General features: G+C 45.8%; 1 protein-coding gene across 1 annotated transcript in view; it reads right to left on the reverse strand.

Annotated features, from left to right (window-relative positions):
• Positions 1-345: 345 nt before the first annotated feature.
• Positions 346-21,324, reverse strand: part of LOC120991140 (zinc finger protein OZF-like) — a 47,155-nt gene continuing 26,176 nt past the window's right edge. Inside the window, exon 4 of the mRNA XM_040420046.1 lies at positions 346-1,833. Within this exon, the coding sequence (XP_040275980.1) occupies positions 1,298-1,833 (536 nt within the window). The 3' untranslated portion in view covers positions 346-1,297. The remainder of the gene's footprint in view (positions 1,834-21,324) is intronic.

Genomic DNA, 21,324 nt, shown 5'->3' on the forward strand with positions numbered 1-21,324 from the left:
GTATACATTATTGCATATTATATGCCAGAACCAGATACTTCTCCTGTGATAGGATGCCTATATGTACTATATATGTATACAGGTATAATATTATTTTTACACATCACTGTTATGATTGCCTATATTTGATTGTCCTTTTATCTGTATGTATTTCAGTACTTCTGATGAAGGCCGTGTGGCTGAAAAATTTATATAAATACCATTGTACTGGGAAACCCACTGTAATCAATTAACACGATACGTTGAGCAACAATACATGGAATACAGGAGTCTTTATTTATTGATTTTGGCTTGGGAACCATCTCTTGACATCCACAAAACCCTGCATTGAGGTACCATCTAACCTCCATTAAATGGATTGAATAAAGACACAATTTCAAATGGAAGTTGTGCTGGAAAGCATTTTTATTATAAAAATCACAATGCTGCACTGTGACACTACATCAAAACGGCTTCTCTCCTGTGTGACTTCTCCGATGATCCTTAAAGCGGTTTTCCTGGGAATAGACTTTTATGCCCCCTTAAACTTGCATGGCCAGAGCAGCAAATCTCTAATACAGTTTTATTATCTATTCTGCTCCCTTTAGCTTCTTTACAGAGCAGTCATGACATTTTGTTGTTTTCCTTGCTGACATCACCTCTACAGTCCGGTGCTCTCTCTCCCTCCTCTGTAGCACAGCCCTATAGAATTGACCTCCCCTCTCCTCATCTCCTTCTGTTTGCACAGCCTCTGGCCACGCTCCTCCACATCACTTCTTAACTCTGTGTATTGTCAGTGCCTCTCTCCCCTGCCCAGCCCAGCACTACCATTCCCCAGCTCTGTAGGTACTGGGCAGGGGAAAGAGGAGCTAGTGACAGCTCATATGTGGAAAGGGGAGAGAGGACAGTAATGAGCTGGAGCAGATATGAGGAGGGAGGGGGAGGATGCAAAGAGAACTGGAGGAGATAAGAACACTGCAGGCACTGTGTAATAGGGCTTATACTGAGCTGATTGTAAGCTCCTCTGTCTCCTGCAGCAGAGAGAGAGAAGGGAGGTTACAGAGTGATGTTGAGGGGCTGAGGTCTGTGAGAGGGCAGCTACACAGTGTATACCAGTGACCAGTGTAAACAAATGGCAGGGGGACCCAAATGGCTGTCACAGGGACCCATAGGAGCTAAAAGTTTTATAGCAATCCTCTTTTACAGTTCTTATGAGTGTTAAGGCTGATTCTGGACATTTTTATTTTTATGGGAGTCCCGGGACAACCCCTTTAAGTTTGTAATGAGTAATAAAAAGTTTCTTACATTCTAAACATGATTATGGCTTCTTTTCTGTGTGAATTCTCTTATGTCTACCAAGATGTGATTTATCTGAAAAGCACTTTCCACATTCTAAACATGAATATGGCTTCTCTCCGGTGTGAATTCTCTGATGCGTAACAAGGTTTGATTTATCTGTAAAACATTTCCCACACTCTGAACATGAATACGGCCTCTCTCCTGTGTGACTTCTCTCATGTTTAACAAGACTTGATTTAACCGTAAAACGCCTCCCACAATGCGAGCATGAATATGGCTTCTCTCCTGTGTGACGTCTCTCATGTGCAGCAAGATTTGATTTTTGTGTAAAACATTTCCCACATTCAGAACATGAGTATGGTTTCTCTCCTGTGTGACGTCTCTCATGTATAACAAGATATGATTTTTGTGTAAAACTTTTCCCACATTGCGAGCATGAATATGGCTTTTCTCCTGTGTGGATACTCTCATGTTTAACAAGATCTTGTTTACTTACAAAACAGTTCCCACATTCTGAACATGTATATGGCTTCTCTCCTGTGTGAATTCTCTCATGTATAACAAGATATGATTTATTTGTAAAGCACTGACCACATTCTGAACAGGAATATGGCTTCTCTCCTGTGTGACTTCTCTTGTGTCTAACAAGATGTGATTTATATTTAAAGCAATTCCCACATTCTGCACATGAATATGACTTCTCTCCTGTGTGAATTCTTCCATTTGCAGAAAAAACTGCACTTTTTGTGAACTCTTTATCACACTGAAACCTTTCACCCCCTTTCTGATTTGTACTTGCGGTAACAATCTGTGATTGGCCGGCAGAAGGGTCCTCAAGTTTAGGGGGATTAAATGATAGATCTGTACTGTGAAGTCCTGGATGTACATTAAGGGTAATGAGGGTTTCTTTTGAAGAACGATGCATGATATCTTCAGCTTCTTCTTTGTAATTTAGTGATAACATGAAGTTTCCCTTACAATTTTTACTGGGATTTTCTGTGAAGATAAAAGTTGTAATTAGTGTTTTTTTTTTTTTCAAATCACGGATTAGACAAACTTATAACATTCCTAAGTAGATCCAGCAGGAACAGGAAGTAAAACTTATTCATTCTTCATTCAGATTTTTACTGAGCTCTACATATTACTATTGTGTATACTCAGGTGTGTCTCTATATGTGTGTACCATTATATATCTGCTCTTATTCTGTATATATAGACATAGCACCGTAGCACTTCTCTACATCTCACTGAGTTAACTAGTGAAATATAATGACAATAATAAATAGTAGTGTCTGTGTGTGTTTGTGCACGCACAGACTCAGAAAATCTTCAGACCCTTTCACTTTTTCACATTTTGTTATGTTGCAGGCTTTTGCTAAAATAAAAATAAAAATAGATTTTCCCATCATTCTGCACTCAATACCCGATAATGAGAAAGTAAAAAGATGTTCAAAACCTTTATAAATTTATTGAAAAATTATAATCTTGCATTAGCGTTAAGTATCCAGACACTTTACTCAGACAGAGTTCTTGTGTACGGTACTGCATGATTTGTACACCTGGATTTGGGGATTTTCTGCCATTCAGATTGGATGGTGACCAACTGTGGACAGACATTTTCAGACTCTCTCTCCAGAGATGTTCAATTGGGCTCAAGTCAGGGCTTCGCCTGGACCACTTAAGGACTTTCACAGAGCTGTCCCTAAGCCACTTCTGTGTTGTCTTGGCTGTGTGCTTAGGGTCATTGTCTTGTTGCATGTTAAATTTTTGGCCTAGTCTGAGGACCAAAGCACTCTGGATCAGGTTTTTATTAAGAACATCTCTGTATTTTTTTCCATACAGCTTTCCTTCAACCCTGAGCAGTTTCCCAGTCCCAGCAGCTAAAAAACAACCCCAGAGCAAGATGATGTCACCACGCTTCACTGGTAGTATTGGGCAGGTGATGAGCAGGGCTAGGTTTCCTCCAGACATGGTACTTACAATTGAGGCCAAAAAGTTCAATCTTGGTTTTATCAGAGCGGAGAGTCTTGTTTTTTACAGTTTGAGATTCCTTTAGATGCTTTTTTGCAAACTTAGGCATCTTTCATGTGTCTTTAACTGAGCAGAGGCTTCTTTCTGGCCACTGTGCCATAAAGGGAAGATTGGTGGATGCTGCAGTAATGGTTGACTTTCTGGAAGTTTCTTCCATCTGCACTCAGGATATTTGGAGCTCAGCAAGAGTGACCATTGGGTCTTTGTAATTTTTCTTACCAAGGCCCTTCTCCCTTGATTATTTTGTTTGGTGAGGCGGCCAGCTCTAGGAGTAGTCCTGGTTGTTCCATACTTTTTCCACTTAAGAATTATGGAGCCCACTGTACTCTTGGGACATTCAGTGCAGCAGAAATGTTTTTGTGCCCTTCTCCAGATCTTTGCCTCACACAATCCTGTCTCTGAGTTCTCCGGCCACTTTGTTCCTCATGGCATGGATTTTGCTCTGATATGTATTGTCAGCTGTGAGACCTTATACAGACAGGAGTGCGTCTTTCCAAATGATGTCTAATCAACTGAATTTAGCACAAGTGGACTCCAATCAAGGTATAGAAAGATCTCAAAAATTATCAAGAGAAATGTGGGGCCTCATAGCTAAATTTCAAGGGTCATAGAAAAAGGTTGTGAATACTTGGGTCCATTCAAAATTTCAGTTTTTCCTTTTTTTAAAAGAGTGCAATTTTGGAAGTTTCTCCTTATGGGGTATTGAGTGTAGATTGATGGTGGGAAACCTGACTTTTTAATTTTAGCAGCAGGTCACAACATAACAAAATGTGAAAAAAATGAAAGGGTCTAAAAACCTATTTACCTAGGGATCTGGACTTTACTGCAAGGAGTCCACCAGGCCGCTACTTTCTGGAGTAGCCTCTGTATGGTTGACAGCTGAGCCATGAAGGGGAGTCACTGGTCAGATACACCAGTGTAAAGCGCAGAGGGATCAGGCTAAAGCATGGTGAAGGACAGGCCGAAGTCAGTGTGCATGCAAATCTAGGAAACAGTCACAAGGTCAGAATCCAGGAATTGGGTAGATCGGCGACATGGTGAGTAGAGAAGCACCTGTGACCGCCCAGAGAAGTATGACAGCATCGGGCATGGGCCACTAATCTAACAGTACCCCCCATGCCCCCTGTTCTTTGGTTCATATAGTTGCAGGAAGGTCTTCAGCAGGACCAGAACATCAATATTATCAGCAGGTTCCCACAATCTCTCCTCAGGACCAAAACCTTTCCAGTCAATCAAGAAGAAGGGTTTTCCACTAATCTTCTTCATATCAAGGATGCTTTTCATCTCATACACACCTTCAAATCTCACTGAAGAGTAAGCAGGATCAGATATATCGAATGAACAATGTTGGCTTGAGGAGAGACACATAAAAGGCGTTGTGAATAGGTAAGGAGGCATCTTATGCTATTTGACATCCACAGATTCCCCCCATAACAGTGTCAGCGACTGTGAGTGACCCCTAATACAGGGGGTGGGGGCTGGCATCTACACTAGTTTTTAAATGGCAGCGGGGGCCCAGTGCAGTCATTGTATTCTATTGCACCGGGCCCTGCTCACTGTACTAATCGTATCTACTGTAACTGCAGGCAGGCAATGTTTAACTATAGATATGTTCGATCCAGCAGCCTGTACTTACGATCATAGCAGGCTGGAGGCAGGAGGCTGGGCGGGCACTGGCAACGTAACTTCCTTCACGTGCCTGCGCCGCCTGCTTCATTCATAAAGTGGATGGAGCAGGCACATGACGTAGGAAGTTATGTTGCCAGTGCCCGCCCAGCCTCCTGCCTCCAGCCTGCTATGATCGCAAGTACAGGCTGCTGGATTGAACATATCTATAGTTAAAGATTGCTTGCCTGCAGTTACAGTAGATATGATTAGTACAGTGAGCGGGGCCCGGTGCAATAGAATACAGTGACTGCACTTAGCCCTGCTGCTATTACAAAACTAAAGGCCGGCCCCCAGCCCCTCCTCCCTCCTCGATGATACACACGCCGGCCGCGCTGTGCAGCATGCGGTCAGTGGTTTATCAGTGTAAAAACGGCAGCATTTGCCCCATAAGACGCACTGTCATTTTCCTCCCACTTTTTTTTTTTTTGGGGGGGGGAGTGCATCTTATAGGGCGAAAAATACGGTATGCTCCTTTTTTGACTAGGGGAATTACTGATGAAATTGACTCCATTTTGAATTTTCTGTAGGTTATATATTTGTTTAGCCCTTTTAGGTTTATAATAGTACAGGAAGATCCGTCGGGTTTTTGGACTAAAAATAAATTTGAATAAAAGCCCCTTCCCCTTTCTGGTTCGGGAACTTCTAATACCACGCCTGATTTTTTCAAGTCTAGGACTCCCTGCCAAATCTTTGCTAACACTTTGTGACTGTGGGATGTTATTTGAAATCTTTTTGGAGGGGTTGACTAAAATTCTATCCCGTAGCCATTTTTTACGATGTCTAAGGCCCAGGGATTCTGGGTTACGTCTTCCCACGGAGATAGAAAATTTCTCAACCTTCCTCCTACCCTGGTGTCATTGTTTTTCGGATTGTTTGTTCTGAGGATTAAGGAGGAACCCTCTGCCTTTTCCCCCTTTCTGATAGCTCCATCGTCCCGATTTTCCCTTTCCCCTGAAGGATCTTGATTACGAGCTAAAGGGACGAAAAGGTTTCTTCTTGCTCTCTTCTGGGAACCCTTTTTTTTTTGTCAGCAGCCTTCTCTAGGATTGCATCTAGTACTGGCCCAAAAACGTATTTGCCAGAAAACGCAATAGAGCACAGTTTAGCTTTGGAGGTCCTGTCACCCCCCCAAGACTTCATCCAAAGTGCCCTTCTCGCCGAATTTGATACTGCTGCATCCTTAGCAGCAAATCTGACCGATTCTGCGGAGGCATCAGCCAGAAAAGCTGTGGCAGACTTAAGAAGAGGGATGGGGTTTAGGATTTCTTCTCTGGCAGTTTTGTTTTTATGTGGTTCTCAAATTTTTTAAGCCAAACATACATGGCCCTGGCCACAGAAGTTGCCGCTATGTTGGTCTTAATTCCGAACATGGAGGCCTCCCAGCATTTCCTCAGTAGAGCATCTGCCTTCCTCTCCATTGGATCCTTTAGTTGTGACGAATCCTCACATGGCAGGGAAGTTTTTTTGACAACTTTTGCCACCTGAACATCAATCTTTGGTATCTCATTAAAGATTTTTATTTCAGCGTGATGAAACAACAACCTGTTTTAAACTCCTTAGAGACTCCCAGTCTTCTTTCTGGATCAGTCCACTCATCCAGAATTACGTCTTTAATATTTTGATTTTTTTCGCTATAAGTCCCCCAAACATCTCAACCTGAACTGATCGGGGCTTTTGAACATTTTCAATGCCCATAGTAACTCCTCAATATCCTGAGAAGAAAAGTAATATTTATTTTCGTCGTCCACAATTTCCCCCTCTGACACTACATCATCTTCCATATTTTGTCTAGAGGTGGAAGACTCCTCGTCCATGTCCTCTGCATCAGAGGAGGATGGAACCGATATTTAGGATTTTTTGGCAGGAGGCATAGGAGGGACAGACTTGAGGGAGGCCAAAGAGGATTTTATTTCACTTTGAATCATAGATTTAACCTCGAGGATCGATGGTTGCTCTTCCTTTACAAGCTCATTAATGCAAGACTGGCAGAACTTCTTTTTGTGATTTTCAGGGAGTCTTTTTGTACAAGTTGCACATCTTGTGTATTTGGATTTAACTTTGGGCTCTATCACTCCCTATAAAGAGAGGAGCAACCAGGTATCAGAGATGAAATATGCAAGGTCACAGATATTTTCCCCACAGGGGAACTCACGATAGGAGTAGCCGAGGGTGGGTCTCCAGTATCCATTTGGCTTGCAGGGGCATCAGGAGCTGACATCTCACCGGAACAGGAAACACAGTGGAGGCAGCGGCAGGTTGATTTTACCGCCTCTTTTTCACCCAGCGCGGCGTCTGACATCATCAGTGTGCATGCGCGCACTCTCCATGTGATCCTAGGCTCCGCCCCCCTCCGGGAACAGAGCGTAGACTGCGGCGCATATGAGCAGGACGGCGTGCAGCGTGCTCTTTCTATTCCGGTCTGCTTCCTCACAGAAGGGAAGGGAGACCTTGTGTTATGGAGTGAAAACAGGCCCCCGCTGTTCAGGGACGAGAGTCTACTCCCGTATATGTCCTCTGCCCAGCTTTAGTAGCAACCGCAAGAGGGCAGAGGGGAAGGAGGACAAGAAGTAACCCTCTCTACTTTAAGGTATCCGAAAAATAAAATTGCCATAAAATCTTCACCCCCCCCCCCCCTGTAATCCCCAGTGGGTGTGTGGATGTGACTGACCGTCATGTCCTGCACGAACAGCCTGGATCAGAGAAGAATCTGATCAGAGATCACCGTCAGCTAGACAAGGGGAACACTTCATGATGTGATGGGGACATCTCTAATCATCAGAATCTCCTCCTGCCCTAAAGGCACCAAGGACAGAATCTGAAGTCACCTTCTCCATTCATGATTCCATACCTGTGGTGACATCTCCTGGAATGTCCTCCTCCACCTCACTCTTACACGGGGGATCATCCATCGTCTTCTCTTCTTCATCCTCCACTTTAATATCAGTCAGATCTTCCCCCTGATTTGTCATCTGTAACAATTCAATACAATACAGCAGACAGGTGGGAAATCTAACAGATCCACATGAGAGACCCCCACAATCTATGACCCCTCTATGACTGCAGGACCCCCCTATATAGATGTGTATAGGGCTCAGCTCCATCTACCTGAGGGTTCTCCGGGACCTTCTCCTCTGGACAGTCCTGGGAATACAGAGGATGGGGACATCTCTCTGGTGGATTTCTCCTCCTGGATCCATCTGTGGAGAAACAAGCACACAGTGACTGAATACATGGCCTCCTGTAGATCTGTCTATAGATCAGACTCTTCTCTCAGCTCCTTCACTTCTAGGTTTAGTGATTGGAGGAAATATACTCTGCCTCTCACCACCTAGGCTGAGGTCCCAGCACCTAGCAGACAACAAACCAAAGTAGTCTCTGGTCTACGAGAATGAATGATGGGCAGTGGACGACAGCTCCTTCTCTACAATAGTACATGCTGAGGATGAGGATACAGTTATACATGGCAGGACCTGGGGGGAAGGGGATTCTTTATACAGTGCCCTCCATCACCCTATCAACCAAAAAAGGGTCAGGGCATCATCCTGGCACAATGACACCTCTGCTTATGAGGTAAATTTCCAGAGAGAGAACCCACAGTGAAGGCCTTCATCAGTCAGACTCAGTACATGGAGGAAGAATAACAACTACTCCCAGTCTCCTCTCCACCAGGCTCTGAGGTGTTGGAGAAAGCTCTACATCTATATTCTCCTCCAAGTCTCCTTTCTCTGTGAAGACAATTCCTTTCTCCTAAGGCCTCATGCACAGGACCGTTGTGTGTTTTGCGGACCGCAAATTGCGGATCCGGGAAACAAGGAAGGCGTCCGTGTGAAGGCCCAGAACAACGGTTGTGTGCATGAGGCCTAAGGAGCTGTTATGGTGAATGTGGGAAAAAGAAAAGAAAAAACATCTCATGACATTTCCTGGATATTTTCTGTGAGCCCATGACATCTCCATGAGAGAGACTGCTACATAATATCTGAACATACTTTATGGCAGTTGTATTTCCACCTCTGACCTATTAGGATACGGACCGCTATTCTCGGGCAGTATACAATAGGCCAGGGGTGCTGCTAGGGTCTGAAAACATCCGGGGCACAAGCCCACTGTATCACGCCCCTGTGAAGCCACGCCCCCACACAATGAAGCCACGCCCCCATCGCCGCGGGGGGGGGGGGGGCCTTCACAGTAGTTATTAAGCCCTTTCAGCAGTCCCCCCTTCAGTGAACGGAGAACTGCTGAAAGGGGTTAATAACTGCTGTGAAGGGCCTAGCCGTCTGGGCAACCCCACAGATCATCCCCCCACCCCCCTTGTACTTGTTCCGCTGGCTGTATGGGCATGAGTTCAACTTCAGTCACTTCGGAGCGCAATCCTGTCCTGCGGCGCGTGATCCAGCGAGACCAGTGACCTACAGCGGCGGGTCTCACGGGATCACGCGCTGCTAGACGGGATTGCACACCGAAGTGACTGTACTAATGCCGGCGCAGCACGCAAGTAGCAGAACAAGTACAAGGGGAGTGGGGCCAAGCGGCCCGCAGAACATTCGGGGCATTGGACAAAACATCCGGAGCTCAAGCCCCGAATGTTTTGACCTAACGACGCCCCTGCATTAGGCACTTTGTTGGACTTGTTTCCATCACACCTGAGGATAGTCGTATAGCTGAGAATTTTACAATATTTGCTTCATGTCTGGTTATACAGTGGGATGCGGAAGTTTGGGCAACCTTGTTAATCGTCATGATTTTCCTGTATAAATCGTTGGTTGTTACGATAAAAAATGTCAGTTAAATATATCATATAAGAGACACACACAGTGATATCTGAGAAGTGAAATGAAGTTTGTTGGATTTACAGAAAGTGTGCTATAATTGTTTAAACAGAATTAGGCAGGTGCATAAATTTGGGCACTGTTGTCATTTTATTGATTCCAAAACCTTTAGAACTAAATATTGGAACTCAAATTGGCTTGGTAAGCTCAGTGACCCCTGACCTACATACACAGGTGAATCCAATTAGGAGAAAGAGTATTTAAGGGGGTGAATTGTATCCCACGTAGCGGCATGACGTAGGTGCGCCGCGCTCCTCCTCCGACAGCCCTCTCCTCTCACTACCCGCCTCACCCCGTCCGCTCTGATGTGGATCCCAAGGAACGCCGCCCCCCGGCCAGGCCTGGCTAGTCGAGCCTAGATGGAACTTCGATCTATGACATCCCGCTCCTGCTGCCTGCTGTGATCCTTCGCAAGCTGTAAGCTGTCTGCTTTGACTTACTGCCGGCGGTTTGCTGTGACCAGCTGAGGGTGACTCGCTGCCTTTGAGGTGTTGGGTGCTGGAGTGGTAAGCTTCCTATTACACTGGCCCCGGACTCCTGCTTTATCCTGCCTGCTTTACCTTGCCGCCGCTGTTCGCTGCTATCGGCCACCTGAACACTGCCTGCTATGCCCCGCTACCCGACGCCCGCTCCCTGACGTGATTCATTGCACGCTGACTTGCTGCCCGTGTGGACCTGGGTGTTGGAGCTGGTAAGCCTTCAGATAAATCGGGCTCTAGCTTTTGTGGCTGAAAAAGGGGATCGGTGCCGGTTGCCTTGCAGGTGAATTGGGTGCCTCTTATGCCTCTGATGTCGAATGTGCTGACCCCCGCCACGGTTTGGAGATGGTAGCAGCGCGATGCCCCTGGCCTGCTGTGTGACCTTCGGTACCTGTGGAAGACTTCGGTTGTTTGCGGCTTCTGGGCCGTGTGATTTGCGGTGGTCACCGGAGCCCTAGGCCGTGAGCTGTGAGACCTGGGGGTGTGTGACTTGCGGTGGTCACTGGAGTTTGAGGCTGGATTCTCAGGTGACCCTTTCTTCACTGTGCAAGTACAGATGAACAGCTAGCCTTATAAAGGCCTTTTTCGTGTTATAGTTCTCTGGACCGTGCCCTCTTCTATTTTTGGTCGGACTGGCCCTTTTGATAGTTCCAGCTTTGTGTGGGGCACTCCGATACCGCATCTGTGCGGTGGAAAAGCCAAATTTTGGTGTGAGCAGACTGAACTTAAGAAGCTGCGTCCATTGGACACTCTGCTCCGGAACTTTTCTTTTGGAACATATACCTTAAAGTTGAGCCTCAGCACCTAGTTTAGAGTTTAACTGGGACTGCTGCATTTACTTCTATATGGCCGTTATATAATTGTTGGCAATATGACCTGGGGGAGGTGACCAGTTATTTTGCATTTACCCTGGGTATCTGGTATCTACACCGACTCAGTGATTACCTCTCCCTCCGTTGTTTATATCTAACCATTATCTGTATCTCTCTCCTATGTGTTAACATTGATGGGTGGTGCTCTGTGTATATACATACGAGATATCGCTGTGTGGGAATTACGTACATAGATGCGTTATATTGACTTATATATATAAAAATGCCGCCAAAATACCGTAAATCAGGTGGTTTGACCTCTCCAAAAGGTGGATCAGGGGGAAGCCCACAGGCTCGATTAGATAAATTCCTGAAGTCACCACCACCTAAAACTAGAGGAGGGGTACAGAGATCGGCCCCTCAGGCTGAGTTAGGTTCAGATAACTCGGACCGCTTAGAACAGGGTTTATCAAAGCCCAGCTCTTCCCATAGTGAAGGCTTTGAGAGCATTAACAACAAACTGCAGGATATACTGGGAGTGGTAAATGCTACTAGTGCTTCGGTTGCAGAGTTGGCCTCTTCCCTTGCAGTAGTACAAGGGGATGTTAGCATAATTAGAGATGAAATGACGAAGCTGAGACTAAAGGTGAAAGAATTGGAAACTGCAGTTAACTCTGTCACTGTAGAGAACGGTATATTAAAGAACAGACTAGAAGAAGTAAATGAAGACCGTACTTGGTTAAGAAGGAAAGTGGTAGAACTGGAGGATAGATTGCGTAGGTATAATTTGCGGTTAGTGGGGTTCCCAGAAGGGGCAGAACAGGATAACTCGCCGAAATTTATCCAGAAGTGGTTGGTAGAAAATTTGGGGCCAGACTACGATGCATCTACCTTCTGTGTGGAAAGGGCCCACAGGATCCCCTTTAAAAAACCGCCTCCAGGTGCCCCTCCTAGGGCAATTTTAGCTAAATTTGTCTGCTCAAAGGATCGGGATTGGGTTCTTAGGTGGCGGGGGGGGAGGTTTGGTGGAAGGTGAGAGGTTGATGGGTATTGTAAAATGCCTTGTCAATCATGAAGGGGGGTGTTTGGGGGTGGGTTTTAGGGAGGGATTGGCTGCCGTTCTCCGTTTCGTGGTCATGCGTGCCTCTCCGCTGAGATTGTGGATACCTTTACTCATATGATATGCCGTGTAATATCTTATGTTGGAATGTGAGAGGGTTGGGAGACAGAGTGAAGAGGACGGTGGTATTTGACCTTGTGATCCGTCATTTGCCTGCCATTGTGGCACTATTAGAGACTCATGCAACAGCAGATAGGATTTATACACTGAAAAGGAAATGGACCTCTTTGGAGTACCACGCTTGCTACTCTTCTTATGCAAGAGGTGTCAGTGTATATATTCATTGAGGGATAGAGTTCTAACCGTTAGACAGTTCCATCGATAAAGAGGGGCGATATGTATTTCTTCATGGGCTTTGGAAAGGGCAGGAGGTGATATTGGCTTTTATATATATCCCCCCTCCATTTAAATCAACGGTTTTTTCACATTTAGCTCAATATATATCTACTAAAAATCAATGTGCCTTATTGGTGGCAGGCGACTTTAATGCGGTACCGGACCCTGAGTTGGACCGGTTCTCTTCACTCTCTGGGCGCGGTCGCACGGGGTCCCCTTTGACTGCTGTGTGCCAGGAGCTGGCGCTGGTTGATATCTGGCGCCACCTCTAAAAAAAAATTCTCATGTTTTAGCCAGTCATACGGGTCCATGTCCCGTATTGATCTGGCATTTGCTAGTCGGGATCTGTGCGGTCGCGTCCTGAGAATGAGGTATGAGCCTCATGGAATCTCGGACCACTATCCAGTCTTGATTGTGTTTGTGGAGGCTCCAACTTCAGGAAGAACCTTTAAACTGAACTCGCATTGGTTTGAGGTGATAGGGGAGCAATCCCGTGTAGATCAGGATATTCAGGAATTCTGGGGCTTCAACGTAGGCTCAACACATATTCATTATGTGTGGGACGCGTTGAAGGCCCATATTAGGGGTCTGTACTTTAATAAAATCCATAGATTTAGAACGGCAATACGACGTAGGGAAAAACAACTGACAGACTCAATAAGGAGTTTGCGTGCCGCATTGATTGACTGTCATGAGGAGCAACTTATCAGTCAGTTAAAGGAGGCTAATTCTCAGCTTAAGACACTTTTATATAAAAAAGCACAACATAAGCTCCTTTTTCAAGGTCAGAATCGTTTCTGCGAATCTGGTAAAACGGGAAGGTTCTTGGCTCGTTTGGTGGCCAACCAGAGAGAGGTTACCACTATAAAAGAAATTAGGAACTCTCAAGGAATTGGGGTGAGACCCGCAGAGGAGATTAGAGAGGAATTTGTGAAATATTATTCTACCCTCTATAAATCTGAGTCTCTGTTTAGACATACCGACATTGATCAATACCTTCAACAATTGGCGCTCCCCTAGTTATCTACCCAAGAGAGAGGGATGCTGGACTCTCCCGTTCTTAAAGTATAGTTCATCTCCCGGCCCAGATGGATTGCCGTTTGAAACCTATAGGTACCATGCCAAATCTCTTCTGCCGGCTTTACTTCAAGTTTTTAATGAATCCTGCGCATTCGGCTCTCTACCACCATCATTTAGAGAGGCAGTGATTATTTTGGTCTTGAAAAAGGAGAAGGACCCATGCGATGTGGGGTCATATAGACCCATATCGCTCTTAAATACGGACTATAAGATCTTTGCAAAAATTTTGGCTAACCGCTTGAAGAGGGTTATAGCTGGTCTGGTTCACCCTGACCAGACGGGCTTTATTCCGGGCCGCCATATACAGACGAGCATATATAGGGTCTATCTGAATTTGTCTGTTGGGGGTAGTGTGGACCACTCCATCCTGTCATTAGACGCCGCAAAGGCATTTGACAGGATGGAGTGGCCTTTTCTCTGGGCTACGATGTCCTATTTTGACCTTGGGAATCCTTTTTTGGAAATGACCCAAATGTTATATGAACAGCCAGTTGCATATATCAATATCAATGGTATGAGTTCCTCTCCCGTTGCGATGTGGAGAGGGATGAGACAGGGTTGTCCCCTGTCTCCCCTCCTTTTCGCTCTTTTTATCGAACCGTTGGCTTGTCGGATCCGCTTGGAGAATCGTATAGAAGGCTTCGGGGTGGCGGGAGTGAACGATAAAATATAAAATAAATCTGTATGCAGACGATGTGATTCTGTTCCTGGATCAGGGATGGAAAACCCTTCCGTATGTTATAGAGGTAATAGAACATTATGGTAAATTATCAGGTTATATGATCAACTGGACAAAGTCATCGCTCCTCCCGCTGAACCGGAAAGCTGTAGATGTAGGGAGCCGAGTCCGTGTCTTGGCCCCTAACGATTCCTTGGACTATCTGGGGGTTAAGATCGGGGTTCCAATAAGTAGGTTTTATGACCTGAATTTGGCCCCAGTTTTGAATAAAGTTAGGACCAAAGTTGGCGCTTGGCGGAAATTAATATTGGCACAGACAGATCGAATTGCACTGATCAGGATGATTATTTTGCCTATAGTCTTGTTCCCGATGTGTGCCTCCCCTATCTGGATTGATGATATCTTCTTTCATAGATTGGAGACCCTGATTAATGACCTAATCTGGGGCAGGAAGAGGGTGCGTATAAAGCAGAGATATCTATGGTTGTCGGAGGCAGAGGGTGGGCTGTCGCTACCTTTTTTTCAAGGTTATTATTTTTGTGTACAGATCCAGCGGTGTTGTCATTGGAAAGAGAGCTTACTTTCACGGTACTTGAATAAAGTTATTGACAGGCCAATAGAGAATATATTCGCATGTTTGTAAACTGGGACTATGGGAATGAGGAGGTCCTTGCTGATCCCTTGCTCACTACAGAGGGTGTGGAACAGGCTGAAGGAGATCCTCAAAGTCTCCGGTCCGTTTGGTTTCACCCCTCTGTGGGGGAACGGGGGGCTGGAGGAATTCTTCAAAATTACAGATTTTGGTTATTGGTCACGAAATGGCATCTATACGGTGTCTCACCTTTTTTATTTGGGTCGTTTTAAATCACTTTTGGAATTTGGTTTTAATCATTGTTCACCATTAGATGTATTTATGTATGCACGTTTGAAACATGTATTTAAAGCCTCTAGGAATAGGGGTCGTATTTTCCCACGAGAGAATATTTTTTTCGATTACTGTGACGCCCAGAAGGATGAGAAGGTGAAAATATCTAGATTATATACTAAACTCCGAATGGCACTGGTGGCTGTAACGCCTTTTAAAAGCCCAAGTAAATGGGAGCAAGAGTTGAATTGCCCTCCTTTACAGTGGCCTACTATTTATAGGAACGTGAGAAAGGCGACAGTTTCTAGTGCACATAGACTAATTCAATTTAAGATCCTCCATAGGTTGTACTATACGCCCAAAACCCAAGGAAAATTCCCCCAAAATAGGGGCCGGGATTGTTGCTGCCCTAAATGTGGATATGTTAACGCGAACTATGTCCATTTGCTTTGGAGTTGCAATAAAATAAGAAAATATTGGGATGAGGTTTTCTCTGCTCTACAAAAGGAATCCTCAATGAACTATAACCCGGGGATCTTGATAGTGATCTTTGGAGATTATGGTTCAGAAACGGAAGTCCCCCCCCAGGTTAGACGGATTTGGATGAGAGGTCTGATGGTAGCGAAGGCTATATTGGTGAAGTACTGGGGCTCTGTCTCCCAGCCCTCTTCAAGGGAGTGGGATCTATACCTTCAACAAATTAAAATTTATGAGGATATTGAAAGGAAGCGGAGAGTAGCACGGAGAGCCACGTAGATATCTCTAATGTATTTATTTGTTGTTGTATTTGAATGAATTAAGGGGAACGACAGCCAATGGGGGGGGGGAGGGTTATAAGGATATTTATGATTGTTATACTATATACACTGATCTGTTCTAAATTGGCCTATGTACTAATTTTATGTCTTTTCAAAATAAAAAATTTAAAGAATTAAAAAAAAAAAAAAAAGGGGGTGAATTGTAAGTTTCCCTCCTCTTTTAACTTTCTCTGAAGAGTAGCAACATGGGGGTCTCAAAACAACTCTCAAATGACCTGAAGACAAAGATTGTTCACCATCATGGTTTAGGGGAAGGATACAGAAAGCTGTCTCGGAGATTTCAGCTGTCTGTTTCCATAGTTAGGAACATATTGAGGAAATGGAAGACCACAGGCTCAGTTCAAAGTTAAGGCTCGAAGTGGCAGACCAAGAAAAATCTCGGATAGACAGAAGCGAGTCAACCCACAGACCAGCACCAAAGACCTACAACATCATCTTGCTGCAGATGGAGTCACTGTGCATCGTTCAACCATTCGGCGCACTTTACACAAGGAGATGCTGTATGCAAGAGTGATGCAGAGGAAGCCTTTTCTCCTCCCACGGCACTTTGCCGCTTGAGGTGGGCTAAAGCACATTTGGACAAGCCAGCTTCATTTTGGAATAAGGTGCTGTGGACTGATGAAACTAAAATTGAGTTATTTGGCCATAACAAGGGGCGTTATGCATGGAGGAAAAAGAACACAGCATTCCAAGAAAAACACCTGCTACCTACAGTAAAATATGGTGGTGGTTCCATCATGCTGTGGGGCCAGTGCAGGGACTGGGAATCTTGTCAAAGTTGAGGGACACATGGATTCCACTCAGTATCAGCAGATTCTGGAGACCAATGTCCAGGAATCAGTGACAAAGCTGAAGCTGCGCCGGGGCTGGATCTTTCAACAAGACAACGACCCTAAACACTGCTCAAAATCCACTAAGGCATTTATGCAGAGGAACAAGTACAACGTTCTGGAATGGCCATCTCAGTCCCCAGACCTGAATATAATAGAAAATCTGTGGTGTGACTTAAAGAGAGCTGTCCATGCTCGGAAGCCATCAAAACTGAATGAACTAAAGATGTTTTGTAAAGAGGAATGGTCTAAAATACCTTCAACCAGAATCCAGACTCTCATTGGAACCTACAGGAAGCGCTAGAGGCTGTAATTTCTGCAAAAGGAGGATCTACTAAATATTGATTTCATTTCTTTTTTGTGGTGCCCAAATCTATGCACCTGCCTAATTATGTTTAAACAATTATAGCACACTTTCTGTAGATCCAATAAACTTCATTTCACTTCTCAAATATCACTGTGTGTGTCTCCTATATGATATATTTAACTGACATTTTTTATCCTAACAACCAACGATTTATACAGGAAAATCATGACGATTAACAAGGTTGCCCAAACTTTCGCATCCCACTGTATAAGAGGCTGGTGTCCTCCATTACATGTCACTGCACATGACGGGTCTTACCCTGTGATATAAGAGGCTGGTGTCCTCCATTACATGTCACTGCACACACGTGTATACACTGCACATGACGGGTCTTACCTTGTGATATAAGAGGCTGGTGCTCCTCCATTACATGTCACTGCACACACGTGTATACACTGCACATGACGGGTCTTACCTTGTGATATAAGAGGCTGGTGCTCCTCCATTACATGTCACTGCACACACGTGTATACACTGCACATGACGCCTCTTACCTTGTGATATAAGAGGCTGGTGCTCCTCCATTACATGTCACTGCACACACGTGTATACACTGCACATGACGACTCTTACCTTGTGATATAAGAGGCTGGTGCTCCTCCATTACCTGTCACTGCATACACGTGTATACACTGCACATGACGGGTCTTACCCTGTGATATAAGAGGCTGGTGTTCCTCCATTACATGTCACTGCACACACGTGTATACACTGCACATGACAGCTCTTACCTTGTGATATAAGAGGCTGGTGCTCCTCCATTACCTGTCACTGCACACACGTGTATACACTGCACATGACGGGTCTTACCCTGTGATATAAGAGGCTGGTGCTCCTCCATTACATGTCACTGCACACACGTGTATACACTGCACATGACGGCTCTTACCTTGTGATATAAGAGGTTGGTGCTCCTCCATTACATGTCACTGCACACACGTGTATACACTGCACATGACGGGTCTTACCTTGTGATATAAGAGGCTGGTGCTCCTCCATTACATGTCACTGCACACACGTGTATACATTGCACATGATGGCTCTTACCTTGTGATATAAGAGGCTGGTGCTCCTCCATTACATGTCACTGCACACACGTGTATACACTGCACATGACGGCTCTTACCCTGTGATATAAGAGGCTGGTGCTCCTCCATTACATGTCACTGCACACACGTGTATACACTGCACATGACGGGTCTTACCCTGTGATATAAGAGGCTGGTGCTCCTCCATTACATGTCACTGCACACACGTGTATACACTGCACATGACGGCTCTTACCTTGTGATATAAGAGGCTGGTGCTCCTCCATTACATGTCACTGCACACACGTGTATACACTGCACATGACAGCTCTTACCTTGTGATATAAGAGGCTGGTGCTCCTCCATTACATGTCACTGCACACACCTGTATACACTGCACATGACGGCTCTTACCCTGTGATATAAGTGGCTGGTGCTCCTCCATTACATGTCACTGCACACACGTGTATACACTGCACATGACGGGTCTTACCTTGTGATATAAGAGGCTGGTGCTCCTCCATTACATGTCACTGCTAGGGTTGTTGCGGGTATCGAAATTTCGATACCCAATCGATACTTTTGTCCCGGTATCGATACGATACCGGGATTTCCGTTTTTTCGATACTGGGCTGCGCTTCTGCGCAGTCTAGTATCTCTGAACATGAGCGCGCTGCTATCGGCGCGCTCATGTTCTCTCTCAGCAGCACGGGGAGAAGGAAGCTGTCCTCCCTCCCCCTGTGCTGCTGCCGCTGCCACCAATGAGAAGAGAGGGGGTGGAGGAGGGGCGGCAATGAGAAGAGAGGGGGTGGAGGAGGGGCGGCAATGAGAAGAGAGGGGGTGGAGGAGGGGCGGCAATGAGAAGAGAGGGGCGGAGGAGGGGCGGGCGCACTGCGCCACCAATGATAGGATTACTATCGGAGCGATGGGAGGAGACATCAGCTTCACTAGTGGGCGTTCCTTTTCCCTGCGCTGCGATTGGACAGCGCTACAGCCAGGGAGAAGGAACGCCCACTAGTGAAGCTGATGTCTCCTCCCATCGCTCCGATAGTAATCAGCAGCATGTGGAGCAGGAGAGGAGACAGTAATGGGGCACTGCGGGCGAACGGAGCGGCGCCCAGGACTAAATGGTGAGTGCTGAGACATCGCTGGGCGCCGCTCTGTGTGGCCTAATAGTGAAAGTCTGGACTCATATACAGTAGTCAGTCTTTAACACATACAGGAGGCGGGTGCCGGCAGCAGAATCGCATTGCCGGCACCCTGCCCCTGACAGGGAGCTGCGATCAGCGGCAGTTAACTGCCGCTGATCTGCTAGTACCCGCCTCCTGTATAAAGGGGTAAAATCATTGGTGGTGCAGTGTGCCCCCCCCCTCAATCCCCCCATCCCATTAAAATCATTGGTGGCACAGTGCGCCGGCCCCTCTCAACCCTCCAGTATTAAAATCATTGGTGGCAGTGGCCACAGGGACCTCTCCACTCCCCCTCATTGGTGGTGCAGTGGCAGCTTCTGATCGGAGCCCCAGCTGTGTAAGCCTGGGGCTCCGATCGGTTACCATGGCAGCCAGGACGCTACAGAAGCCCTGGTTGCCATGGTAACATCCCTGATGCTGTGTGCACAAAGCACAGAGCAGCAGGGACAGTGTGGAGTCCTATTCACCCTGATAGAGATCTATCAGGGTGAATAGGAAAAGGGATGAAAGATCCCAGGTTCTAGCCCCTAAGGGGGGAAATAGTTATTAAATAAAAAGTGAAAAAAAAACAAACACTAAAATATGAAGTATAAATCACCCCCCTTTTCCCAATTTCACATATAAAATATATAAATAAACATATTACATCGCCACGTCAGAAAAGTCCAAACTATTAAAATATAAAAAAAAAATCTAGGTGGTGAATGCCGGAACAGAAAAAAAAAAATAAAAACTGCGCGATTCGCCATTTTTAAAAATGAGGAATGCACGTGGCTTTTTTTGTTTATTTTTTTCGCGTGGTATCGAATGGTATCGAGTATCGCAATACTTTTTCATGGTATCGAAACCGAATCAAAAATTTGGTATCGCAACAACTCTAGTCACTGCACACACGTGTATACACTGCACATGACGGCTCTTACCTTGTGATATAAGAGGCTGGTGCTCCTCCATTACATGTCACTGCACACACATGTATACACTGCACATGACGGCTCTTACCTTGTGATATAAGAGGCTGGTGCTCCTCCATTACATGTCACTGCACACACGTGTATACACTGCACATGACGGGTCTTACCTTGTGATATAAGAGGCTGGTGCTCCTCCATTACATGTCACTGCACACACGTGTATACACTGCACATGACGGGTCTTACCCTGTGATATAAGAGGCTGGTGCTCCTCCATCATGGCCTCCTTGTACAGGTCCTTGTGTCCTTCTATATACTCCCACTCCTCCATGGAGAAATAGACAGTGACATCCTGACACCTTATAGGAACCTGACAACACAATGACACCGTCATCACCCAGACCCCTCCAGTGCTGTTACTGGAGAATTTCCCAGCATTCCCAGCAGTGTCACCTCTCCAGTCAGCAGCTCCATCATCTTGTGGGTGAGCTCTAGGATCTTCTGCTCATGTATCAGGGGGTGAGGGGGAGGCTCTGTGATGGGGGGAGGGGTCCTGCTCCGCCCTCCTGACTCCTGGAGATGGATGATGGGAGTCACACAGTCCCCCGATGTCTTCTTCACTATTGTGTACTCCTGTGGATGGAGAGAGACACTTAGGGAATAAACCCTTCAGGGGCCATGTGCTCTCCTCCGTACCCTCCTGGGTACAACGTGCCTACTTACCTTCTCATGGCTCCTACAACATGACTATTGGTCACTGGTCACATGACACATCACTCACCATACTGGGGGCTGATCTTCTGGTTCTCCATCACTTGGAAGGTCTGGAGGCCGTTCTCCAGGACCCTGGACTCTTCCCATCACTCCCTATGATGGATTCTCCTTTCCAATGTCTGACTTGTTACAGAATACAATAAAGAGGAGAGTAATCTAGAAAAGTTTACCTCTCCGCTCAGCAGGGAGATGATCTCCAAGGTGAGGTCTAATATTCTTCTGCTGATCT

Source organism: Bufo bufo, chromosome 2, assembly GCF_905171765.1.
Source record: "Bufo bufo chromosome 2, aBufBuf1.1, whole genome shotgun sequence".
NCBI lineage: Eukaryota > Metazoa > Chordata > Amphibia > Anura > Bufonidae > Bufo > Bufo bufo.